Below are 27519 nucleotides of genomic sequence, written 5' to 3' on the forward strand. Positions count from 1 at the left end.
GACAAGTCCCTTCTCGCTCTGGCCTTGGTTTGTCCCGCGTTCCCAAGGGAGGGGTCAGAGAAGATGGCCTCCGGGGCCTTCCTCCAAGCTGCTTTCCCCGGACCCGGGCACCCACGCCAGGCAGGGGTGGGGGCGGGGCGCAGAGACGGAACAGCAGCTCCTGCATGAATAGCGTCACCCTCTTTTCCGAGGGCTCTGAATTTAAACTCTTCTCTGTTCAATATAGAACAGAGATCAAAGATTAGAAGCCACCCAGAAACCTATCTGTTAACAGTCTGCAGGTAACAGCAGATGACATCTGAGCTCTCCCCACAACATGTATCCATACATATATGAACTGCGGAAAGCAGAATCAGATCGGGCACGGAGGTTGGTAATTCATACGATTTCATAAAATGAACTTAAAAAATTCTTTTCTAAATAGAAAATAGTACTGGCACAGGGTGGTGTGGCCCACTCCAGCCAGCTGCCTCCTCTAGGCCTCTGCGGTACAGTCAACCTAAAAAGTGTGAGGTGCCTTCAGACAACTGCCTAAAGCTACGAAAATTCCCTGCAAATGTTTTTTTTTCCCCCCACTGCCGGGAAACTTCCAAAGAGGACTGATCCCACTCCCTTTTAAAGAGTAAGGTTTCTTTATGATCCCAGGGTGGTCACACAACCACTGGGGCTTGAGGGTCACTGCAGTCCCTCAGCCCAATTCATGTGCTGGAGGCACAGGCCCCTCCAACAACAGGCATCCCTTGCTGTCCAAATCTGGTTTCCCATAGCGAGCGAATACCTGAACGCCTCCCATGCCACAGAACAAATATATTCTTTCCCCACTTTCCCCTGGTGGAGGAGCAGGGTTTGAACCCGGAGCCCCACAATCTGAGTGACTGGGAGGAGCCTTGAAAGCTGTGCTAAGAGATGTGGGCTTTCTGCTCCAGGCAACAGATAAGAGTTCCGAGCAGCAGAATGGCCCAAGACCTCTGAGAATCCCACGACACCCCAAGCACCCCGATGCACCATTGCAAGCCAACCACTCCACAACCAGCATACCCAAGGTCCCACAAACAAACGGACCTGGTAAGTCCTGGGTGCGGTTCTGGGCCCTTTCCTTGCTCTGTAGCAAGAAGTCCTCCTAGGCTCCAGGAACAGCAGCATCAGTCTAGAGGAACGAAGAGATACGCTCCCAGGAGCCTCCCATCTTATATCTTCTAGTATCCAGTATCTCATGGTAGGTGACAAGTGTTCTTGCTTCCTTCAAGAAGTGAGGGTCTGGGGGAATGTTCCCTACAAGGTATCATCTGCCAGCCTTACACCAAAAACCCGGTTATCCCCACTCACCAACTAGCATGGGACCCCCTCCACCCCATTTGTACTTGCTTTTAAAAATAGTTCTATGCACATGAAGCTCCTGGAACACTGAATAGAGGCCAAGGCTCAGAGTGAGTGGTGGGACTCCTGCCAGGTTGGCCAAGCCCTCCTGACTGATTTACAAGCTGCAGAAGGGAACTTTGTTCTGCCAAGCCCCGCCCCCCTCGCCCTACCCCTGCTCAGGCCTCAGCGTGTAGCAGTGCAGGGCCCACAGGCAAACCCTCCAAGTCAAGCCTTCCTTGACAGAAACTCAGCAGAGACCATGTGGTCAGGCACCCAGGATGCCAGGGGTACGTGGCGTGCATCTGGGTGCTTAAAGCTGGGAATGGACGTCACTTCAGGGAGCCAGGGCCCTCCTGCATTGACCGCACAAGGAGGGTGAGTGAGAGACAAAGCCTCTGAGCAAGGCACACGTCTGGGGAAGGAGGGACGCTTGCACTGGTATCGCTGAGACACAGGCTCAGCATTCAGTGCAGAACACCGGAGTGTCTGGGTCCCTCTGCGCCAAGTTTCCTATGGGGAATTCTAGAAGCACTGGCAAAATGAAGATGTAGATAAGAGAATGGGGAGAACGGAGGGCATCTCCCAGATGGAAAGGCCGAGGCTGAGTGGAGTGGGTGAGAAAAGGGAAAGGTACACAGAAAGAGGCCTCTTGGTTGTATGCACAGACCACAGAAGAGATCGGTTTTGGAGAACAGAGCTCTAATTCCACAGCTTGGGGAAAACAGAGCTTTTGCTATGTGAAGAGACAGAACCAGCTTGTGTTAAAAATAGGTGTGGATGACACACGGGAGTGACACAGTATCTCTGCCTCCAAATAGCCAGAGGGCCGTCACATGGAAGGAGAGGCTGTGCTCTCCCAGAGCCAAGGGATGGACCTGGGTCCAGCAGCAGATGTTCTGAACTACGAAGAGCTTCTCCAGATGTGAGTACCCAAGAGAGTGAGCTGCCTCAGTGAGTGGTGGGCTGCGTTAACCTGGGGTGGCTCACCGGCAGGACATGGCAAAAGCACACTGTGGATCAGAATATGTGGGCTTGATCTCTACTCCAACACATCAAGAGCCAGGCTGATCATCTCAGCCTCAGTTTCCCTACTGCTAAAAGGGAGAGCCACATTACCTACGACTGCCTGGTATTTCCTGGGAATTCTTAGGAGAGAAGAGCCCTGGACTGCAGGTGCTGGGAGCAGGGTGCGAACTCTGGTGGCGAACTACCCATTTTGTGAGCTGGGCAGGCCTTCCTGCCCCTGGGCTTCTGCTCAGATCCAAACAAGGTGACAGATCCTGCTGCTTTGACAAAAAGGTGGGTGTCACACTTAGTGCTCATCCAAGTAACCTAAAAACAGGTCACGTGCAGGCAGAAAAACTCCAACCTACCACCACTAGGCTATTAGACCCAAGTGAGGGCTATTTGGACACTAGAGCTTCTCCCGGAAAGTCCCCACCTCATGTTTGTCTCCTGGGTGGGAGGATGAATGCAGGGACACAGAGAAGGGATGCAGAGCGAAGCAACTGCCTTTCAATCCTGATCCCAGAGATCAGCAGAGAGGGAAGTGGGTACCTACCATTCACTCCAACATCTCTGGGAAGGAGTCGGTTCTGTTTACTGAAACTGAGGCACACAGATATGTGTAATCCTAAGTGGCTCTAACTTGAGTCTTCTTATCCCTCCACCTCTGACCTTGAGTCCAAAAAGTACCCCAAAACAGTTCCCCCACCAATCCTGCAGTCCTCAACAGGAGTTCTGTGTGCTTTTTGACATTCATGAAGAGTGGACAGATCCTTAGAGATGTAAGATAAGCATATGCATTCTCTGCAACTGGGGTCAGCTACATGTTCTACTCTTTCTTTCCTAAGAAGACTGACCTTCTACCTGTGCTCCTTCCAGCAAATATTTTGCTGAGCTGGCCTTCACTAAGGTGTGTGGGGTGTGTGGGGTGTGTGTAGGAATGCAAGGTCCTGCTGAAGTGTCTGTTGGACCTCACTGGTCACTTATCCTGGGAACAGGAGGAGAAACAAGGTAGGTGGAGAGCTTTGAAAGGTTTTGAGTGCTTTGAACACACGTAGGACATGTTCAACAAATACTCGCTCCTGGGCCTCCTGGGATGCGAAGGCCTTGGCTCTGCCCTCGAGGTCTAGAGGATGAACTGAGTTGCGGCAGCAGAGACCTGAGGGATGTGGAAGGTTCCCAGGGCAGGCGCTGCGAGGTGGGGATTAGGGGGATCAGGGAGGCTTTATGGAAGAGGTGGCACTCAAGCCAGGGCCTTAAAGTATGGCAGGCCCCGAAGATGCGGGAGGTGATACAGAGCTGAGGGATTATTGCTGTCATCTTAACCCTCCCCAGAACCAGGCCCGCTGACAGCCTCTCCTTCAGAGCACAAATCCTGCCAGGCCACCGCCCTCTCGGAGCTCCATTCCCTCTCTGATTTTGGCGGTGGGGTGGGGTTTGTCCACAGGAGGGGAGCCGGTGCCCATCCCATCTGAGAAGGCTGCCACTACAGACCTAGCTCGCCCAGCTATTCCTCCTGCAGCTTGTCCAGTTTCTCTCCCCACTCCCAATAACCCAGGAGATGAGAAAACAGAGGCTCCCATACATCAAGGGACTTGTGCACGGTCACACAGCTTGGAATGGCAGAACTGGAAGTCAAGCCCAGATCTGCTGAAGCCAGAGCCCAGCTCTGAGCTGTGTCCCAGCTTCTGTGATCTAAGTTTTAAAACTGATGCTTAAAGGTGGCCACCTGGCCAGAGGTCTGGGTGCAAGGCCCAGCCCTTCAGTTCCTCGGGAGCCAGGGTACTCCGGCACCTCACTTTACCTTTCGGAGCCCTTCACCACGAACATTAAGGAGAGGAGTCTTCCACCCTTTATGGTGATGTGGGCAACTTAAATATGACTCTCGGGTAAGAGGCTCGGGCAGACATAGCTGCTTGACAAACAGAAGCCCCTGAGCCAGCGACACAGCACCAGTCAGATGACAGGCATGCTTACATTTATGACTCCATGAACAACCAGCAGACCAGGGAATGAAAGCAGATTAGGGCTGCCGAAGACAATTTCCTCTGTTCAACAGAAGCCAATCTTCTTAGGAGTGGCCTCTCTCTAATTAGAAAATATAATTTTTTTTAAAGATGAAAGCAAGCCACCAGTCAGGACACTTCCGAAAGAGAGAGGAACTGGATTCCCTGTACTGGAAAGGCTGCAGACCCCATCACACAGGCCCTGCCCACCCATCCCAGGAAGCAACCACTTCTTTTGAGAATTGGATCAAAAGCACCATTTGTGTAAGAGGTGGAGCCCCATGTAATTAATACCTGGTTATACCGTGGATGCCAGCCAGGGTACTCTCCTCCATGTGCAAACACCTCCCTGGCAGAGTTGCACAGCACAGGGTGCGAGCCCTAGGCATGCACACGCAGGACAGGGGAGATTAAAGGCTAGAGGTGTCCCTGCAAATGAACAGTGCCGAGTGGATCAACAGCACGCTATTTGCACAACGCTGATTTCCTTCTTAAAGAGAGATGAGCTTCAGGGCCCTGGTTTACACCATTAGCAAAACACACACACACACACACACACACGCGCGCACACACACACACTACTGTCTTAAAGGAGCTACTTACAACCGCAAACATGTCGTGGTAGGCCAGTGACAGCTCCTTAACAAGAACACTGGCAGTTGCTTCTGCAAAGTGGAAAATTCCCTGGCGTGGACCCACACACATGCTCAGTTCCAATGACAACTTAATCCTGCCAGGACTGAGGTGTGCAGAGAACAAAAAACTGCCTGCTTCTACAAACTTTTTTTTTGTAAGTTTAAAAGAAATAATTAAAGGCATGGCCCTCAGAACATCTTTCAAGAATGACAACCCACACTTTGCTCAGCTGGCACCAAATTTAGTGGGGCCAGAGTCACTTTCCCTTCACTCATCCTCTGTTGTGACAGGATGAATGGGCACAGTCTTAAAGTTCACCAGAGTCCCCTAGGCAAAGCCAAGGAAGTTTACGCTCAGCCAGGGAGCGGTGTATAAATGAAGGCACTGGGAATCCTCAAGCCCTACCGGCGGGTCAGGAGAGAAGCCCGTGAGCAGCTCACTGCTGTGGTTTGCACGACTGACACATGAGCTCAGAGCTGAGCAGATGCCACCTAAGCCTTTGAAGCATGCACTAATTGCACTAATTTAGCTAACAGTCTCTGTTTTGTCCCCCACCCCAGTCAACCAGCGTCCTTTGGTACTTCTGGAGAGAGATGCAAGCTGTTGGCTTTAGTGTTATTTTGTCAGCCATTAAACGATTCATCGGAGTCATTAATTGATTTATTACTGTTGCCTGCACAGAGGGTTTAGCAAATAAAGAATGATGTAGGTCACAACGCAAAGGAAATTGGACCAAACAATGCCACAAGAAGCTGGGCACTTAGAAAGTCCACTTGGGCAGCCCTCCACACCCAGCTGTCAGATGGGGGACAGCGTAGCTGGCTTTCCTGCCTGAAATCCGGTTGCCAGCATGCCTCCTGCCCAGACATCAGTGCTGCCAAAGATATAGAAGGTGAAGAACCTTGTCCGGCAGTGAGTGGGAAGGAAGCCTCCACTGGCCCCTCGCCAGATGGGTTACAACAGCTGGATCTGGATCTGCATCTTGGCCCTCCAGGGCACCATGGAGAGGCCCCCAACCAGGGCTCTACTCCAGAGGGGGCACACCCTCCAGGAGGCCCTGCACTACCCACAGGAGCGGTAGCACAGTAATAGGTGACTCCGAATGCCTGGCCCTCTTATATGAGCCTCTCAACAGCCCTAGGTGATAAATAGCATCACAGTCCCTGTACTACAGAGAAGGAAACTGAAGCTCAGAGAGCTGCCCTGCCCACAGTTACACAGCAGGCCAGGAAGTGGTGGTCCTGGGATTCGAAGCCAGGTCTGCCTGACTTCAAAGTTTACATTTCTTCCCCTCCACCAAATTCTTTAGCTAACACCCAGGGTACTGCAACTTGGCCTAAATGATAACCTCAAGAAAAACTGACCAGGTGAACAAGAGCAGGGCAATCCCTCCTTCTCAGAGTCGCAGATGCCTCATTTACAAAACAACCAGGTTAAGGTGGGTGAGCCCTGCAGCTACATGGAGGAGACGGCAGAGCTCAGCCCCTCCCTAGCTTAGAGATGGGCTGGCAGTGCAGCCAACACGAGTAACCCCGCCCCCTTCCTCCTGTGGATGGCCTCGAGCTGGGAGATAGCCCTCCCCACGGCTTCCCCTCTGCTGCCTCACCTGCCCTCCGGCCTAACTGCAGCAGGTCCAGGAAGCCTTCCCAGGATTAGGCCAGGCCCCCTGCCCTGCTCCCAATCCCCAGGGTTCTGAGCAAACACGAGGGAGTGGTGTTCAGATGAGGGGACTAGAGTGGTCATTTTACAGAAATGTCATACCCTCTCCAACAGGATTATAAGGTAACAGATTTCTGTGTGTGTGTGCATGTGTGTACGTATACATGTCTGTCTCTTGTCTCTGAGGCTGGAACTCTGGTACTTACTGTCCCTAGGGAACCAAACACAGATAGTCTGGTTGGTACAAATTCTGTGATCACAGAAATCAGTCCCTCAAAGACACATCACACCCCCATCCGCTCAGCAGCATTCTAGAACAGAGCCCACCCTGGTAAATTTTCAGAGGAGGCCCTTGGAGGGTGGTTGGCTGTTTCATTTGCTCCAAAAGGGATGAAGATGAGCTAAGAGGTAGGTCTGCTTCAGCCCTTCAGAGCTCAGTCTGCGGCCTGCTGAGGTCTGGTGGGGGCATTACAGGGCAAGGTGGGCCTGTCTCCTCAGAGCTCCCCACAAAGAGGTCCACAGATATGCTGGGTGTCTACCAGGCACATTAGACAAGGCTTTATGTTAGCATCTCCCGAGAATGGGTCCAGAGCATCCAGAAACACACATACCCTTTAGGATCTTAGGGAGCAACCTGCTAAAGGGGTGGGGCCAGGAGCTGGGCCAGAAGGACCAGAGAAGGCCTGACTGGTCAGAGGCTTCTGCGGGGGAAGGGAGTTTATCTACAGAGAATCCTGACCCAAACTGGGCTTCTGAAATAGACTCAGGATTTCCTGTGGAGGTGGTCCACCCCTTGTGCCCTCCATAAGTCCACATGGTATTGAAAGCACAAAGGAAGGTCTTTTAGACACCTTCATGAGCGTCCAATAAATTATTCATTCTTAAGGTCCCATTAGAAAAAGAATGACCTAGTATTACTTAGATACATTTAGTACTCTCCAGCTTACAAAGGCCTTTCTTTCACCATATTTACTTGATAAATGTGCCTAACTACCCTTTGCTCAGGCTGGTTCCTCTCTCCAGAACCCTCTCCTCCACTTTCTCCTCAAGTGATACATCTTCGTCCTTTATGTGTGTTCCTCGTCACAGCACTTGTCACATCAGACCGTTAATTCCCTATTAAATTAGCCAGCTGTCTTCCCCGGCGTAGGGGCAGGAATGGTGGGCATAGCACAGAGTAGGTGCTGGCTCAGTAAATATTCTTGGGTGAATAAAGGTCTTACAAGTCCTGCTTTTCAAGAACAGTCAGCACATCTACAAGGTAAAATTCTGTGACTAGCTAACTCAGTCACCTTCCAATTTACCATTTGGCTACATCCATGCAACTACTGCCTTCCCTCCAAACAAACCAACCACCACACACACATGCACACATGCTTCATCATGACCACACGCTGTTCCCTTCATTTGTAAAACCCGAGCTCTGGGTGTTTAGAAAACTTGGGTGCTGGTGCTGCTCAGCCCTTGCTGGCAAATGAGGTTGGCAGGCCACTTGTGCTAGAGTCAGCGGTCAGGTCAGTAAAATGGGATCATTGTTATACCCTCCTCTCAAGACAGCTTAAGCTAATGTCTGGGCAAAGCATTTGTACTTCCGAGAAGGACAAAGGCAATGAGAGGGAGTGGGGTGCCTCAAGGAACTAAACTCTCACTGTCATTCTCACTTTGGTAGGAAGTGAAGCCTGGCCCAGGGGGCTGGGTGCAGTGAGGGGGTTCCAGTGGTCTTTGAGCTGCTGAGATCTAGCTGCCTCACCCGACCCTCACGGCCAAGCTTTCCTTCCACCTTCAAGGCAAAGCCTGCTGCTTGTTCTCAGAGGTCGGATGCCCTGCTTCTTGGCCCCCCTGAAGATAGATGTCTGCTCCATTGGCCCAAGAAGCCATGTTTTCCATAGGCTTCTTAAAGGGTCCAAGAGAACCTGCCTATGACTTTTGGGGCTTGGGGACAGGGAGAGGTGGGAAGGGCCACCCCTTGAACTGGGTGGAAGCTGAGGAGGCCAGCACCGCAGTATCCCACCCTGAGCCATCTTCCTCGGTGTCCCAGATAACGCACCATACAGACAGAGGAATCCTCTGCCGGTCTGAGGCCTGCCCTTCACAGTTAGACCCTCCAAACCACAGGTTTACAAGAGATGTGGTTCTTGGAATCAGAGACAAGCCACAGAGCAAGCCCTGAGCTCACTCCGGAGGAATGTGGTGTCCTCCTCCTCCCTGCTTCAATCCCTCACTTGACATGAAATGAGAACTTGAGAAGGGCAGAGAGAAGGGGGAGGGCAGAGACCAGGCTCTCAGTCCACAGGCACCTCTGGCTGCACCCCTGCTCTGCCTCCTCCTTGTGTTTACCATGTCCTGGGAAAGGCTCCAGCCCCAGACCACTCCTGGGGACACTGGGCTACTTTTTACTTTTTTCTTCTTGACCAGCTCCCCCATCACTTTCCACTTAGCTACCTACAGAATTCCTAGTCATCCATCATTGCCCAGCTCAAATGTCCCTGCTTCCCAGTTCAGAGCAAGCAGTAAGTCCCTAAGTCAGTTCATGGGCTAGAACTCAGTATCAGAACACCTGTTTCCACCTGCAACCTTCTCATGAGGCATCCAATTAAATGTTCAATACCAACAAACTGCTAACCAAGGGCTGTGGTGCTAAAGCAGACCAAGCACTGGACCTAGGGCAGGAGCTTCAACTCCCTAGCTGCCTGGCTAATTCAGAGAGGCAGGCTCAAGATGCCTCCCTTCCCCAGTACCTCTGTTGGGCTTGGCATGAGAGTTAAAGCCAACAAGGAGATAACGGAAAGGCTGTGATCTCAGCCTCTCTCTTCCTCCTGTTCCAACCTAACTCTTTTCTTGTGCCCCGAGCTTCAGCCACAAGGAACACTCGCTGGTCCCAAGCCTCTGCATATGGCATGCCCTCCAGCTGGAATGTCCCCGTCCCTGCTGGTTTCTGCCATTCTGGTCCATCCCTCAGGCCGCCCTGGGCACTACACAAGATGATTTCTCCATCTTCCTAGCCACATGACACTCTATCTGTGACTCTTCCAGCGTTTCCTACTTGGCCTTATTATATGAACAAAGGCTATCTATCTCCCTACAGGACTGCTGGTTCCAAAAAGCAGAATCCAAATATTTACTATGTCTAATAATCAATAACCATCAAATGACTGGGGGCTGTGAAAAAACTTTTGGATAAAGCTACACCTGGCTCTTCTGGGAAATTTCTTCCTTATTTCTCTCCTGTATAAAGACGTTACATTAAGAACAGAACATACTTTCACAAACTCAGGTGTCAAATAGAACAAAGAGAGGCCTTACTTTCCAAAGGTTTCCATGTTTCCTCACGCAATCGTTGGAGGAGAAAAGCATGGAAACCTTGGGAAAGACTTGAATTTGAATCTTGGTTTTGCTCGTAGCTTGAAACTTACAAGGCACATAGACATTGCAGGACCATCCTTGATGGATGACCACACTCCCCACTCTACTGAAAATCTGGTCTAAACCAGTCTGTTTTTCTATTTTTTTCTAATTCTATCTGAGGCCATGGCCTGGGTCATTGCCACTTCAGACAGGAGTTTTTCATTAGATTTGGGTAATCCATGGGCCTTCGGAAACTTTGAATCTAGAAGCTTAGAACATGAAGGAGTCCCACAGCCCCTCGGTTATAGATGTGACCTCCAGCCCACAGACCTGGGTCAAGGGGGAAAGGTCTGGCACCTCGGTCTTCCCAGATGTCTGTGCTTGGTGTTCCCACCAACAGAACTAGATAATAAGCCCTCCCTGAGGTCGTGAAAGTAAAGTTTCTGCTGCGTCCCCTAGAAAGGTGCCTGGCCATACCCATCAGGTGCCCAGTAAATACTTATTGAATGGCACTCCTTGTAAACCCTCCTCTCTGACTCCTCTCCAAGGAGGAAGGCCCGCGTTCTGGGGGCACCAGCCATGAGGTGCTCACCCGAGAGCACTCCCATCCTTCTCCCAAAGCTTGCCGGCACTGCATCCCAGGAACACAAACAAGTCCCCACTTGCAAAGGTACCGAGGAGGTTCTGAGCTCACTCAATCCCCCCAGCAACCTTTGGGGTGGTAACTCCACTCCTTTGTTTCATATCTGACCTATCTTGCTGGTGCGGATAATAATGATGAAGTGTCTTCACAAGGTCACGGTTCTTCCCAGTGGGTCCAGTCATCACAGACCCACATACCCACCCTTGCCCCCTCCAGTGGGAACCAGAAAGACTTCAGTCATGGAAAGAAAAGACCATAACCCTACAATAGGGCCCTCTGACTCTGGCACCAGTTGGGGGCAGGCCTCTTCAACCTTAACTTGCCCACCTGTAAAACGGGAAGTCACCGTTCCCTGCTTCGTCCACCTCACACAAGGGTATGAAACTCAAATGAAGAAACACACACAAAGGGGTGTGAACAGAAGGTCAACAGCATCTCCTGCCCCTGGACCACAAAGGGGACTGGGAAGAAAGGGGGATGCCACAGTGACAAAGGCACTGAGCCAGGAGTCAGGCCCTGCTGGCTGTGCCTCACCTGGAGGCTCTGCAGCAACCAGCTGCCCACCCTCCCCAGGCTGCAGGAAGACTGCAAGGATCCAGCTGTGGGGGCGCCTAGATCAGATGCTCCAGCAGCTCCCTCCTGGGTGCCACCTCTGTCTGGAGACAGACCCCAGGTCCAGAGATGGCTGGCCAGATGGGCAGGCCTCTTCTTCTCACCCTCCCCAGCCGGGCTCCCAGGAGGCCTGCAGGAAGCCTCTGGATGCAGGTCAGGGCTTAGACAGCCCGCCCAAACAGGTAGGCCCAGATTTAATTGGCCTCTCAGCTAAGCTTTCTAATCTCATTAAAGCTGCCTCCATCATGCAGACCGTGCCTCTGAATTTAATAACAGAAGAGCACTGCCCTGCCCCACAGTAAGCTGATTAGGTCTGGGGAGGCCCAAGAGGACCACTCTCTGCCCTACCATGCCCTGCTGCCGTGTGGATGGCACTAACTCAGACTGAAAGAAGAGGGGGCATACCTCAAAGGGGGCAGGAGGGCAGGAGGGCAGGAGGTGGGAGGCAGTCTTTACAGTGCAGGGCCAGACCTGCCTATCCACACTGGGGAGCCGGTGCTGTCCCCAGACTTTCAGTAGATACAAACCACCGAGTAATTTTATTTATCTTATCCGGGTGCAATAATAGAGTCCACCTCACCCCAGGAGATGGCTCCCTTCTGGGCAGGGTGCAGGACTTGCTGCCTCTGTGCCATGCCACCCTGCCCCTGCTTCTTTTTGAGGCTCTACCCCTACTTCATTCAAATGGAATTCAAAAAGGAGAAGGCAGAGGGGCGTGGTCTGAGGTCCAAATGCTCTGCATCTTTGGAAGAGAAAGCTTGTCCTACCATCCACCCTTTCCCTCACTCCTTCCACCCCCTGAGAGGAGGTACACCCCACGATCCTGACCTGACAAGGGTGTGAAGAAGGGTGTGATGTCCTCCTGGACATCAGCTCTGAAAATACCATGGTCAACATGTGCAAACATCTCTGTGCTAATACACGTTGCCCAATATTCAATCATCTCCCCTCCCTCTAAATATATCCCAAGGAAATAACTTGGCAGTGGTGAGAAATTCTGCAATAGCTCCAAAGTAGCAAACACACACACACTCTCTCTTTCTCCCTATGCTCTGTCTGAGGTGCCACGCTGGGTCAGGACAGGCGAGGAGGCACAAACATGCCCAGGCGACAAATACACAGGCTGTGTTGGAAGTTCAGTCCCGCTGAAGGTTACAGGTTGGTTATTATTAACATTTAACAGGGACGGTACTCTGTGCAGGTTCCAAGCTGGGCTAGCACAGATGCCCTGTCCAGGGAGGATGTCTGGGGGCATGGTTAGCTGAGCACACACACCCTCTGGGACTTGCTTTAAGACACTGGCATTTTCCACTCTACTTGCCAAGAATGGAGCCATCCTGCCCTGTGTGACCCTCAAACCCCTAGAAACAAAGCAGTCATGGGGTGGGCTAGCACCCCTCAGGCATTGGTCTGATGTCTCCCCTGCCCCCTGCCATTTCACCAAAGGGGAAACAAAGGCCCACAGTAGCAGATAGACATGCCCAGATCCTGACCAGGGTGCCTCTTATTCCACCACAATTTTGCTCTTTGGGTACTTTGGATAAAGGTAGCTTTAAAAAAAATGCCCTCAGCAAATCTAAGCTGTTTATGACCACCTCTAAGCCTACCCTCTTCGGCACAAGGGCACCAAATTAGTAGGAAAATGTCTGAGGGCCAAAGGGATGTGGGCAATCCTCCCAGTCACACTAGCTCGCAATGCGCTGGTCCCACACTCTGGGCTCCCACACCAATACCCTAGTGCCCAGTTTCCCCAGTCTCCATCTGGACTTGGTCCTCACTCCTGGCCCACTGCACGAGCCACCCCCTCGCTGGTTTATCTGTCTGAGTCCTCCCCTCGTCCCTACCCTTTCTCCAAACAGACCTAACTGGGCCACTAACTGCACAAGCTCATGACCTCAACGGCCCCTCTGCTCCTTGCTGCACGCGGGCTTTGCAGGGCCCTTCGCAGTTCCAGTTCCAGGCCCTCCGTCCCGAACACAACACACCTTTTCAAGCTCCCAAGCGTTTATACAGGCTCTTCCCTGAGGCTGGAATGCTCTCATCACATTCTCCCCTCTCAGTCACCAACTTCTACTTTTTTTTTCTTTTTGAGAGCCCACACAAAATGTCACCATGCCCAGGAGGCCTTCTGGGCAAAGTCGATCTAGGCTTCCCTTGGGGCACCCAACAACTGGGTCCCTGCAGCACCATCAGCATCTGCTTATGTCTGTCTTTGCCCCTAGACCATGATACCCCAGAGGGCAGACATCTCTCAGGCATCTCCAGAGCCCAGCTCAGGATCCTGCACACCAAATGCATTTCCAAAAGAAATGTCAAGTCTCAGCACTGATACCAGTGACACTGTTTAGTCCAATCCTCTTTCTTTTTAAAGTCAAGAAAATTAAGTCCCAAGGAGGATAAGGGAATGTCCACACCACATAGTTGGTGAGCAGCGCAGGACTGAAGTCTTCATCGACTCCCTCTGATTGGCCAAAAGCTCCTACAGCAAGACCAAACTCAGCAGAGGTCTACCAGATGCAAACACCCAAGAGAGAGGCACATTAGAAGGCCCAGAGGCTGCACAGGAAGAGCCGGCTGGAGGCTTAGGAGCCCAGCAGAAGGGAGAGCACATGCCAGCCTGGGAGTCCCACGTGGATACTATCGGCTCCAGTGTCCACAGCAGGGGCTTCGTGAGGACAGGAGGGAACACCAAAGCCGGGACCTGGCCTGTGGAGGCATTCAACACACATTTGCTTTTACACAGTTAATGATACAAACGACCAATTATAAACCAATGCAATGCAAAGTTTGACACAGGCCTGCACCCAGCCCCACGACCCTAGAGAAAGGAATGGTTCTTTCTGCTGCAGGGGCGGGGCAGTCTGGGACGGCTTCACAGAGCACTGACATCTGATCAGACACCATCTGCTATTTTTCTCTAATTGTTCCACATATGTGAAATTTTGATTCTAAGCTAGAATGTCGACTCTGAGAGGCTGACACTGTGGCTGCTTACCCCACCTTCCCCAACCCCTCTCTCCAGGATGTCCATTCCCAGGCAGGGCTGGTAGTGGGTACTGAGGGCAGGCCAACAGGAGTGATGGACCATGCCCTTTTCATTCAAAGAGGAGGTAATGGCAACATTGGTTTCCCACTGTCTGCTTTACTTGCAGGAGCTTCCTGAGCCCCCAATGAGAAATTCAGCAGGTGTCCACAGGCACTCCCAACATCCCAAATGCCCCACGTGCCTGGGGTGCGCTAAGAGGTGGGCGCTCTTAGGCTCCACTGCATACTTCCTCTGCCCAAAAGGTGGCACTGGTTCTCTTACACACTTTGCCTACCTCCCCTCTCAACAACCTTTCAAGATAGAAATCAACATTCCTGGAAGACTGAGGCTCAGAGAGAAGTTACATGGTGAGGTCACAGCAGGCCCACACGGAGTCTTTCACCACATCACACTGCCCATCACAGTAATTCCCTGCCAAGAGTTTCCTGCCACAGAAGCATCATCAGAATCATTTGGGAGGAATGAATGTGCCCATCCAGACATCCCATCTGCAAGAATACACTACCACCCGCACACTGACTGTGGTCTCACAGCACCTACTTACCAGTGGCCCACTGTACCCAGTGGGGCCTCTCACAGAGACCATACTATAGCCCAGGGTCTACAGCTGCACCCCACCTTCTCACTTTCCTGAGGCTTTGACACCCCACCTACCCCAGCCACATCCTGGTTTCCATAGAGGCCCCGAAGAATGCAAACTCCAATTATTCCCTTTCTTGTTTGGATAACAGCCACTTCACAATCCTCCCTCCCATGCCAGGACCCTCGCTGCTCCTGAGCAGGCGCTCAGGCCAGGGAGAGAGAGCTAATGGGAGGGGGGTGAAAAACACACACAACAGTAAGCTGCAGCCCAAACAGAACTAATCCATTCAGAGCCGAGAGAGGCTGAGCAGATGGGAAGCCAGCAGCCCCTGCCCGCTGCCACCCGGTTCGGGGCCTTCACCACAGTGTTATAATTATAATGGGTGACCCAGCCACATGCTCTGGGGCCGCCCCCTGCTCCCAGGCACCCGCAGGCACCACCTTCTTCTGGTTTGCGTTTAGAGCCCTCCTGGAGCCTCCCCTACATCATATCTGCAGGAGCAGGAGCACAGACACCCCAGCCTTACAACACTTCCACGGCCGGGAAGGAGGCAGGCCCCAAGTCTGCAGCTCCCCTCTGGACACCATGACCCTTAGAACTCCAGGTGGGGGACAATACACCCCTAAGAGGCCTCCCACCCTGACCCTCCCCAGCCCAGTGCCCCCTACTCTCCCTCAGTGTACTCCCAAGGGGCATGGTGACATCCCCCTTCATGTGTGTGGTATTTCCTTCCCCTCCAGCCGGTAATGATGAGGGCAGGGGCGACTGTGCTTCTCACTGCAGCACCCCCAGTGCTTAGCACAGGGCGCGACTGAGTATAAACACCCGCTGGATGAATGTACAGCCCAACTCCAATCAAGTCTATTTGATTCCTTAATATGTGCTCCCTTCTCTAAACCTTAAGCACACTGAGGGTATAAATCCTATCTCATTCATCACTATCTCCCCAATACCTGGCACTCTGCGGGTGCTCCATGAATACCTGCTGAGCAAAGGGGTGACCATTCACCACTCTGCGAAACTTACGATTAACCCATGGAGGGACAACAGCTAAATCAGAGAACATCAGGGCTGAACGGGGGCTAAAAATTACCGGCATCACCCTGCTTGTTTGTTAAAAGGACGGACAGTGACTTGTTTGTGGCCACAAAGCAAGTCGGGGTGGCAGATGCAGGACTCGAACCTAGGTCCTGATGCCCAGCCTGCCCTGGCAGGGGAGACAAAAGGCACTGAAGAAGTGCCTGCTGCTCAGAAGGAGCGGGTAATCTGGCAGGGCTGACGAGACAGACACGTGAAACAATTAGTGAACAAGAGAGCTGCCAGGCTCACAGCATTATACCCTGATATAATAAAGTACACGCTGTACAACACAATTAAAGACAAGAGCGAGGCACACCACACTAATTACATGGGACAAAGCGTTAGCAAACGGGAGCCACCAGGGTGCCGGTGTTGTCACAGAGGGCTCTGGAGGCCAAGGGACCTGAGCTGAGTTTGGGGTGGGGGGTGCTTCCCCCAGGAAGCCTCTCCTGATTACCACTCCTTCCTTGTTGCACCTGCTAGGCCCTACCCTAAGCTTGCTAATCCCTCTGTCACTCGCGGCCCTTGCTCAGGCAGCTTGATATTGACCAATTGGATGGTCAGCCCAGGGGCCAAGGAGCAGGGGACAGGTCCTGGCACCCAGCCAGCCCCTGGTAGTGGCTCAGGTTCATCATTTCAACAAAAACAATCACCAACACTACATGCTGGGCACTGTGCTAAGCCCTTGCATGCATCATGTCATTTAATCCTTACAACGACCCCTTGAGGTGAGGGCACATGACTTTGCAGATAAGCTTAGGGTGGGGAAGTCACCATCCCAAGGCCACAATGACAATACATGGCAGAGTCAAGAAACAACATAAAACAGGTTCACCACTGTACAGATGTCCTGCTCTTAAGTGTCCACACCCACACAGTCCGGCATGGAATCTCCACCACAAGGGGCTACTGAGTACTTGAAATGTGGGCAGCTCACACTGAGATGTGTAAAATATGGACCAGGTCTCAAAGATTTAGTATGGAAAAAAAATACATAAAATAACACATTAATGATTTTTATATTCACTACATCTTAAAATAATATTCTGAACATATTTGTTTATGATTAAATAAAGTATACTATTAAAGTTAATTCCACCTGCACCTTTTTACTTTCTTTATGGGGCTACAAGGAAATTTAAGATGGCATGTGTGGCTCACATTCTATTTCTATGGGACAGCACTGCCTCTATGCCATCTGTCTGCCAGACGATTGACGGGCAGGATGTAGAACAGCAGCACCGGAAGGTGGCACTTCAGGCAAGGGGAGGTGTGGAGCCAAGGCGGAGGGCGGGAAACCCTGAGGCCCGCAGGGCAGGTGGGCAGGGCTGAGATCTGACTGTAAATGGTGGAGGCCTGGCTCAGGTATGTTGATGCCAAATGACAGAAGATGTGGAAAGCAGGGCAGACTATGATCTGGGGGTTCTGTTAGGAGGGACAAGCAGCAAAAGTGTTCCCCACACAGATAAGGGACCTGGGAACAATGACTGTGTGACTCTAGTGGCCTAGAACTAGTCACCCACCCTTAGGTGCCTTCCAGAATATAGCAGCAATGGCTCAATTTCCTAAGTCAAAGAGCTCCAGAGTAGGTCTCCCCAAGGACCAGAAAACACTCATTCCAACTGGGCAACAGACATTTTTGTGGGCACATGGCTGATCTCACATGGGAGTGCTGAAGAGACCTTTCAGAGGAAGGGGCTGGCCAGGTGAGGCTAAATGGGGATGTAGGAAGCAGGAGTGGGCAAAGGACGCAGCAGGTAGGGCTTTAGACCAGGTCATTCCAGGCAGAAGGCCCAGTGTGCACACAGGCTGCATGCACAGGATGGGGGCGGCGGCACAGGGGGGCAGCCACAGGCAGAGGTGGAAGAGCAGAGTCCAGAGGTGTCACTGGAGCCAGACCCCAGGATTTTCTGCTAGGGAATTCTGTTGGTGCAAGGCTGGGGTTTGAGCCTGGGGATGCTGTCAGAGAGCGGACCAGTCCTCACTCGTAGAACTGGGCCTGGTCCAAGGGCCTCTCATCTATCCTCTGGTGAGATGAGCCTTGGTCCACTGCAAAGGCCACCCCAGAAAAACCCATAGCACTACCATTATTATGAAGTGGTGATAGTACATGGGACCCGATGCTGCTCCTACTGGAGCACTCTCACTCCAGCACACCTGGCTAACAGAGGCTGGGCAGAGACCAGGGCCAACGTCTGGCAGGAGGTACGGCAGGGGGAGCATGGCTGGGTAAGAAATTCCAGCTTTGACATTTGCAAGCTGAGGGACTTCAGGCTCTTTGTTAACTAAGTAGGAAGGGAACCACTGTCTTACTCTTCAGGGTCCTTACAAGAAATCAAGAGATTCAGAAAATGTGGATTACCCAACACAGACCCAGGCCCTTCTCTGCCCAGTGTCACTGGTCCCCCAAAGGCCTGCCTTGCCTGGTCAGTGAGGACACAGCATGTGCTACCACATTGGGCAGCACATAATAGGCACTTGGTAAGTACATTTTCTGTTGTCAGATGTCAGGGATGGATGAGCAACAGCAAATGAGATCCAGTTACAATGGCAGAGAGCACCTTGGTGAGCAATCGCAGGGACACAGAACATTCTTAAAAGTGGAAGAAAGTTCATATGGAACCACAAAAGACCACAAATAGCCAAAGCAATCCTGAGAAGGAAGAATAAAGCAGGAGGGGAGTGGATTACACTCTCTGACTTCAAGCTCTACTACAAAGCCACAGTAATCAAGATAATTTGATACTGGCACAAGAACAGACCCATAGACCAATGGAACAGACTAGAAAGCCCAGATATAAACCCAAGCATATATGGTCAATTAATATATGATAAAGGAGCCATGGATATACAATGGGGAAATGACAGCCTTTTTAACAACTGGTGTTGGCAAAACTGGACAGCTACATACAAGAGAATGAAACTGGATTATTGTCTCACCCTATACACAAAAGTAAACTCAAAATGGATCAAAGACCTGAATGAAAGTCATGAAACCATAAAACTCTTAGATGAAAACATAAGCAAAAATCTCTTGAATATAAACATGAGCAACTTTTTCCTGAACTCATTTCCTCATGCAAGGGAAACAAAAGGAAAAATGAACAAATGGGACTACATCAAGCTAAAAAGCTTCTGTACAGCAAAGGACACCATCAGCAGAACAAAAAGGCATCCTACAGTATAGGATATTTGTAAATGACATATTCAACAAGTGGTTAACATCCAAAATACATAAAGAAATCACACACCTCAACACCCGAAAAGCAAATAACCCTATTAAAAAATGGATGATATGAACAGACACTTCTCCAAAGAAGAAATTCAGATGGCCAACAGGGACATGAAAAGATGCTTCACATCACTAATTATCAGAGAAATGCAAATTAAAACCACAATGAGATATCACCTCATACCAGTTAGGATGGCCAACACAGAAAAGACTAGGAACAACAAATGCTGGCAAGGATGCAGAGAAAGGGGAACCTTCCTACACTGCTGGTGGGAATGTAAATTAGTTCAACCATTGTAGAAAGCAATATGGAGGTTCCTCAAAAAATTAAAAATAGAAATACCATTTAACCCAGGAATTCCACTCCTAGGAATTTACCCAAAGAAAACAACTTCTCAGATTCAAAAAGACATATGCACTCCTATGTTTATTGCAGCACTATTTACAATAGCCAAGATATGGAAGCAACCTAAGGGTCCATCAGTAGATGAATGGATAAAGAAGATGTGGTACATATACACAAAGGAATACTATTTAGCCATAAGAAATAAATAAATCCTACCATTTGCAACAACATGGATGGAGCCAGAGGGTATTATGCTCAGTGAAATATGTCAGGCAGAGAAAGACAAATACCAAATGATTTCCCTCATTTGTGGAGTATAAAAACAAAGCAAAACTGACGGAACAAAATAGCAGCAGACTCACAGACTCCAAGAAGGACTAGTGGTTACGGAAGGGGAGGGGTGGGGAAGGGCAGGTGGGGAGGGAGGGAAAAAGGAATTGTGGGGTATCATGATTGGTGCACATGGTGTGTTGGGGCTCATGGGGAAGACACTGTAGCTCAGAGAAGACAAAGAGGGACTCTGTGGCATCTTAACTACACTGATGGACAGTGACAGCAATGGGGTGTATGGGTGGGACTCTATAATAAGGGTGAATGTAATAACCACATTGTTTTTCTTGTGAAACCTTCATAAGAGTGTGTATCAATGACACCTTAATAAAAAAATAAGTGGAAGAAAGCTTCAAGCTAGAGGCCGATGGCTTCCTCTGCCAAGCTGGGCAATCGGGAGAAAAAAAGAAACAGTAAGGAGGTTCAAGTTTGGATCTTCTTATTTAAGATGCACCAGAGGCAGAAAGAAACTCTCATTGGTTTTAGATCTCAAAGAGGGTCATTACTACCTGGTTCTCAGTCTAGTGGGCTCTTCTCCAAGCCCAGCACCCTTCCTACTAGCTGTTTCTTATCTTCCATCTATTCTGTCTTCTGCTACGATACCCCCCCTCTTCCTTGCTCATGCCAACACTCTAACCTGCAAAGTCCAGTGGAAATGCCACGTTCCTCAGTAGTCCTTCCCAGATCCCCCTACTTGAATATGTTCCCTGCTACCACCATGTCCTCAACTCTTGGCACCCTTCTACCTGGGCTGGCAGATCCTGGGTTCCTTTCTTATTCCTTCTCCTGGACTAACAAGCCAGCCCCCTCCACCCCACCCCCAAGAGGACAATGTCTTGCCTGCAGAGAACCCAGAGGGCCTTCGCAAGGAGGGAGTGGAGAGTGCCCACTTGCCAAGGGAAAGAGTGGGAGGAACACGGTAATGCACACCTTGGTGAGATAAGCCCCAGCTGGTGTCAGCCAGGTGTCACAGAGCACATTCACTGAAGGACAGGGGAAAAGCTACAGGTCCAGAGAGGCATAGAGTTTCAGGCCAGGACACTGGGACACTCATTATTGGCAAACATCAGGTTATTTGAAACCAGACTGTATAACAGAGGTAAAAAAGCCATGGCCACGGTGTGGCCTCACCTGAAGCCATGTTCACTCCTTGCCTGGGTTACCCATGGGATGAATGGGAAAGATGCTGACTGGGTGGAGCAGGGCCAGCACCCTGCCTTCTCGGGCCCTATTGCTGCTAGTGTCGCTATGAGGATGGCAATGACAGCACACGTTTACTTGGTGCTGAGCACTTTATTACAATCATATCTCTTTATCTACCTTCACACCAACGCCAAGGCATAAATACATTATAAAATCCACTTCACAGCATAGGAACAGAGGCTTAGAGCACCGAGAGTCACACAGCGGTAGCTGGCAGAGCTGGCGGCTGCCTGACCTGGGCTCTTTCCACAGCAAAGCAGCCTTTTCCACCGATGCTTACCTTGGCACTCAACCTCAGGATTCTGATGGTGAAACAATGAAGACTCAGAGGATTCCAGCCACTCTCTGTCCCCACAGCCCCCAGGATGACTGAAGCCCACGCTTCAATAGGCCACCCAGGCCCTGCTACCTCAGGGCACCTTACACTCCACTCCTGTTGCATTCTCCTCCCGCTCTTTTGATGCCAGGATGAGGGCACACCGCTTCCTTTAAAAGAAACAGCTTCCCCACCATCCTGGCTGCCCAGTGAACACCCAACGTCCATTCCCAAACCAGCTCTCACAGCACTGCCTCTTCCAATTTTTATACCCATACCGCATTTCCCCTGGTCCTGGAGAACCAACCTCTTCCCGCTTCTCTGAGCCAGGCTTACCCTGGCCTGGGCCCTGCAGAGATCGGGTCTGAATTTATCTTTGAATTCCTAGTGTGCATAGAATAAATTAAGTAACGTTTTAAACCACACCTCCCCCTCTCCAAACAAGTAACTCCCCAATCCCTCACCAGAGCTGCTCATCAATAATTTAAATAACAAATAAAAGTAGGTTAGGCCACTCATCAGGAGGGCAGGGATTCATTCCTAGGTCAGTTCTGAAAATTCAGAATACCTAAGAAAAAGGCAATCTCTGCCAAGGCCTTGTACAAGAAAAATCTCACTGATTGGAGTAATTCAGGACAGGAGATGAAACGTTGGTCTGACTTACTGCTGTAACGAAGTTACAGCACACTGTTGATGAACTATATGAGGCATACACATAATACAGCTCTAGTGACTGATCACGGCCCATTTGTCAACAGCACACACAGGGCCTGTAAGCGAACAGAACGCTGATTTTGAGCAGCATAGGATTATCAACAAGCAGGTTTTGTATAACCTTCCACATCTTAATACCACTCATTTGCTTGGCAAACTTGCCCTCTGGTCTTGGCCTGAAGGAGTGAGGAGCTCTGTCTTGAGGGAGGTTATAAAGTTTCTATCAGACCCCATCAAACAGAGCCATCCCCAAACAATATGCAATTCTGCAAGAAGCCTAGTGAGACCCGATGGTGCCGACACATGCCAATTCAAGCCAACAGCTGGTGTAGACTTTAGTGACAACACAGTAACCGGACAATGAGGGAGACATCGGCATCCTTCTCTGTGCAGCAAGAGGAGGGAAATGAAGCTGGTTCTCAAAGCAGTGAGTCTTGCGTTTGACTGATATTTGGGGAGACATTCCTATTAGGATTTGAGGCTGCCTGCCGTGTGAGAATTATTTGTCCCTTACGCATGCACACAGTGAGCTAGCTGACAAGCCTCAGGCAGCTGCAGAATTGGCTTCTCTGCCCCTCACTACTACTGCCACCACACAAGTGGCCCCGAAAATCCCTGACTTCCCAACTGCCCCGTACTCAGAAATAACCAAAAGCCTTAGCCACTGCCAGAAAAGGAAAAAGAAAACCCCAGGAACACACGAAATCCATGTCCAACTCCTTTGCCCTTAGAACAAAACCCACTGCAGGCGGGGAAACCCGTACACAAAGCAGGGGAGGCTGGACAAAGGAGAGGCCAGGTCACACTCGACAAGGCACTTTCTTGTCGCTTCCAAAACAGAACTGTCCTCTATTAAAACACTCTTGTTGCTCGGACGTTGATGGGGGGGGGGGGGGGGGGGGGCGATGGGGGGGCCACAAATCTCAAAACAAAAGGCAAGCTGAGGCGGGTGAGGAGGCCTTGAGCCGCCTCCTTCCCCCTGCACACGTCCAAGCTTTTGAATGCCCACAGACCTCGTTTCGAGCTGGCAGCTGTCTGTTATTATCCCACAACTCCAAGGGCCCCAGCGCCAGGGAGTGTGTCCCGAGCAGGTGAACACCATCTGCCCGGCTCTAAAGAGATGCCCATCTTCGTGCCTGCTGCTGCCAGCAGGCCCTGTGGGCCTCGGGGAGCCTCCCACCCTCTCTCCAATGTTCTTCAACTCTAAGCCAGGCTTTTTTCTCTCTCCCTGGGGCTGCAGGCTCAGTCACTACCTGGCATTTATCACAGAGGGGGAGCTCTTTTGAAAAACACTTGGTCACCTTTCATAGAAATTTCTAAAGGCATTGAGAGTATGTTTTTTCTAAGGGGGGTGGGGGAATGTTGCACAGAGTTGGGTATACATAGAAAAACAAAGCCCACTGACACACCTCCTAGGGGTTAATTTTAAGAAGGGGCTTTAATTGATCTACAAAGAGAAATAAGTTTTCTACCTGCCTTTTAAAAAGCACTCCCTGCATTAGCTAAAACATTCCCAACACACCCCTGCCCATTTCCTCCCGCGCCCACTCTGGCCGCTTCAACTGGGGTAAGTGGCTCCCTGAGTACTCTGCCAAGTACTAGCCCAGGCCGCGGGGGTGGGGAGGGGCAAGAGCTAAGTGGACAGGCGGGGCTCGGGTGGGCAGAACCCTGGGATGGGAGCCGGATTCTACTCCAGGGAAGACAGGAGTTTTCCTTCAAGTATTTTCATTGGCTGGTCTGTCAAACAACTGAATTGCCTACAAGTGTGACAGGCAGGGGGAACAGCTCCACTTTACAGGACAGAGAGAGCAGAGGGCGGCGTGAGCCTGCCTGCCTGTGAGTCTGGGTCTTCCTGGGGTCAGTGCCCATGCTCTGCACTAGTCGCTAATGGCACTTCAACAAGGGGCACAGATCCTCACCCTCAGCTCCCTGGGGTCTCAGGCAATAAGAAACCAAGACACACATACTTCGGTTTATCTCACGGACACCCACCAGTGACAGACTTCTCTGCCTTTGCCATGGCCTGAGTCTTTGATGGGAAAGCAATGTGGAACAGGCATGGGGAGAGAATGGGCCATTCCAGAAGGGGGCAGCAGAGTGACGGTCTGGCCCTGGGCGGCCTGGGCTCAAGGTAGAAACCCACCAACAGCCCTGAGCGAAGATCATGGTCCTGAATATACTCACCGGAAAGGCCGAACCATGAGCACTCTGCTTCTGAACAAAAGCCAGAAAGCAGCAAGAGAGTTTGGAGAACCTGTAAGGCAAAGCTGGGCCCAGTGAAAAGAGAAGCACCCCACCTAACTCAGGACTGTTGGGTTCACGACACACAGCGGAGGTAAAAGGGCTTGGAAAGCTATAAAGGACTATACCAACAAGATCCCCAATCAAGTCTACCTCATCAGGAGCAAATGGGCAGGACGCAGCCCACAGGGTAAGACATCCTGGCACAGTCCCTCTCCACCGCTCAGGGAGAGTACACTCCAGAAAGCAGCCCAGCTACACTGAACAAGCAGCTCTTCTGTCCCTTCCCATGCCCTGTGCATAACAGAGGATCTGATTCCCAAGGTGTCCTGCTGGAGAGCCAGCCAAATTATCATCACCATGAAAATGCAAGAAGGCTGCACATAGAAATAAGCCTTGTGTTATTACTTTACCCAAAGTAAGCTCTGTGTTGTGTCCCCAGGTGCACAGTTCTGGGGTTTCAGTGGCATCTACAGCAGCCAGGCCCTGCCCAGGGCACCCCTCCCAGCTGGAGGAAGCTGTCATAGACATCTGTCTCAGCCTAACCCAACAGCCTCTCTCCAGCATTCACCGGCTGATTTGCCTTTTCTCATTCTTATGCAACAAAGCAGCAGCCCACAGGAAAAGAGCTCCAGCCCACAGCACCAGCTCTGAGCTTTGTAGTATTTCAAAGGAAAGGGATTGTTTGGGGCAAGTAGTCAGAAAGGGCTTCCTTTCACAAGGAGGGGGTAGCTCAAGATGAGCCTTGAAGAACAGGCAGGGTTTCAGAGAGGACCAGAGAACACGCTCCATTCACTCTGGACCCAACAAAGGTCAGCCATGGCTGTCTTCGTGCCCTTCAGGCTGGCCCATCTTGTCACAGGTCCCGAGCCCAGCTTCCAGACCACACCAATCCCCATGCCAGGGGACTGCCAGGGCGCACACCTGTTGGTCCCACCCAGGAGGCAAAGGCCACAGGACAGCGCCCAGTTGAAGCCCCTGGGTGTCTTCTCCCTGCCAAGCTCCCCCCTCCAGCGGGGGGTGATCAGTCCAGCTTCCTGGAAATGTCTCCTCCACTTTGAATCCACTTCAGAAAGGCGGGCCTGGGTGGGAGGCTAGGGAGGGGCTGGGATAGAACATCCTGTCTGCATCAGGGTGGGGCGGGGTAGAGAGGGGAGGGACAAGTGGGGCTCCAGGGCTGCCCACGTGTGCCTCAGGCTTTTTTCCCCATTGAGCAGGAAGTGTTCATTCAACCACAAACAAGCATGTGGGGGTCGCAGGAGGGTTAGGGCAGTGAGGCTAACCTCTGATGTGTGGAAGTGAACAGTCCAAGACAATGGGTGTGTGACAACGGAGAAATCAGCTCCAGATGCGGGCCAGAGCCAGCTGCCTAGGGACCAATTGGGTAATCAATCCTGTTGATATGTTTATTCTCAAAAGAAGGACCTGAGGGAGCGAGCTAAGGCCAAGGCCTCAGCAGACAATGGAAGGCAGCTGGGAGCACAGTCTTCGGATCCACACTTGTCCCAGGCACAGTCTGGTGTTCTGCATTTTCTTCTGCCTCAGGGCTTCCCTGCTCCCCAGTCAGGAACCTGGGAGGGGAGACAACTACACCAGCTGTGTGCCTGTATTTTCTAACATCAACAGTCAAGGCCCCTGGGGCCAGCGCCCAAGGTCTTGCCCATAAGTACTGCAACCAGAGAACCCTCCCTCCATGGCCACAGGTTGCCCAACACCTTTGTACAGAGAGGTCTTAAGCTGAGGCCACTTAGGGTCAAGATAGCTAAGCTTTCCCCCAAACAGCTTTCTCAAACCTCAGGGCAGCTGGAAGCATGAACCCTGAGATTTTCGCCTTTTTATATACCGTTCATATAGAAGATAGCAGAGTGATTTGAGATGAAAGTGGAGGCCCCAAAGGGCCTAGCCAGCCAGTTAGTAAGTAGCAGAGCTTTGACCAGCACCCAGATTCCCCCACCTATCCTAGGGCTCGTAGGATGCACCCAGAGGATACCCACCTCCAACATGTAACCCTATACTCAGTCCCGGAGGGGAGACAGGATTACTTGCCAGGGTTCTCCTCAGGGGTGGGGAAGGGTGGCGACACAATGATAAACCAAAACATCTACCAAGTGTGTGAGGGGGCATATTCTAAAATGTACTTCTGAAGATATACCATGTAGCACAAACTCCCTGGAGCAGCATAAAGAATAAAGGACTCCCCCACTTCAAAGGGCTTTCAGACCCACAAAGAGATGGGGCTTTTTAAAAAACCCTTCTATGAACCACAGAATGACCACAGGCTGTGGCCTGGGAGCTGTGCCCAGACCTGGCTGGTGCGGTTCCACCAACACTGGTGAGGCTGCAGGGGCTCCCTGTCCGGCACACATGGTAAGCCCCCCAAAAGGAAAAAAACCTTTGTTAAATAGATTGTTAAATGGATGGGAAATTGAGCCTGACACCTCTAACACTGCTTCCCAGGACAAATATTCTATGACCTTAGAATTTCTTTAGATCCCTAAAAGGACTTCAGCGGGCCCTGGAGGAAACGTCTGTGGAAGGAGCTGCCTACTTAGGTAGTTAAGTACCTGGTCACTGGCTGTACCCCAGCTGGGAGTGGGAGCTGGTTTCCAATGTCTCTTCCCAGAATGGAAATTCCATGAGATTGAAAGCCACCTGGGTATGGGCACCGGACAAGGAGGGCATACTTGTTGATTGGCCCAGCTTTCCTTGATGGTAAGGGAAGCCAATGATGAACAGGAATGGGAGAAGGGAGTTGAAAATCCTTAGAACAAAAGAACGGCGGAGCTTGTCACTCTGGCCCTGATCATCCGTGGCACCCTCTCCAGCCATCTGTCACATCATACAGAAATTCCCTGTGTGTGATTCTGTCTGCCTGGGAAGACTGCTGGCTCCTATCCATCTCCCTCCCTATTCCCACTGAGCTTGGTGCCCAGGAGGCCCCATAAACATTGTTGAACAAAATGCTGAACCAGGGTACTATCAGAGCCTTCTTATACAGAGCAAGCACTGGCCATGCCCATTCCTCAAGGCCAAGGCTCTGTAGGTCCCACCACTTCCTTTTCCTTAACCTCTGCGAGCACAGACAGCTCATACTACACAGCAGCACCAGATCATAGCTGGTCTACCTCTGCTCCCACCAGCCACCCATCTCTCCTCTCTCAGG

At 51.2% G+C, this 27519-nt stretch overlaps 1 protein-coding gene across 8 annotated transcripts in view; it reads right to left on the reverse strand.

Moving 5' to 3' along the window:
- SSBP3 (single stranded DNA binding protein 3) overlaps positions 1-27519 on the reverse strand; it is a 156444-nt gene that overhangs the window by 49860 nt on the left and 79065 nt on the right. Inside the window, exon 1 of one of the 8 annotated variants that reach the window (XM_057500222.1) lies at positions 1063-1244. The exons of 6 other annotated variants lie outside the window; for them this stretch is intronic. In XM_057500222.1, coding sequence (XP_057356205.1) covers positions 1063-1215 — 153 coding nt within the window. In that variant the 5' untranslated portion in view covers positions 1216-1244. Of the gene's footprint in view, positions 1-1062; positions 1245-27519 lie in introns of those variants that run through there. One more of the 8 variants, XM_057500224.1, reaches the window with a different exon arrangement.

This window comes from Manis pentadactyla, chromosome 4 (assembly GCF_030020395.1).
Source record: "Manis pentadactyla isolate mManPen7 chromosome 4, mManPen7.hap1, whole genome shotgun sequence".
Lineage (NCBI taxonomy): Eukaryota > Metazoa > Chordata > Mammalia > Pholidota > Manidae > Manis > Manis pentadactyla.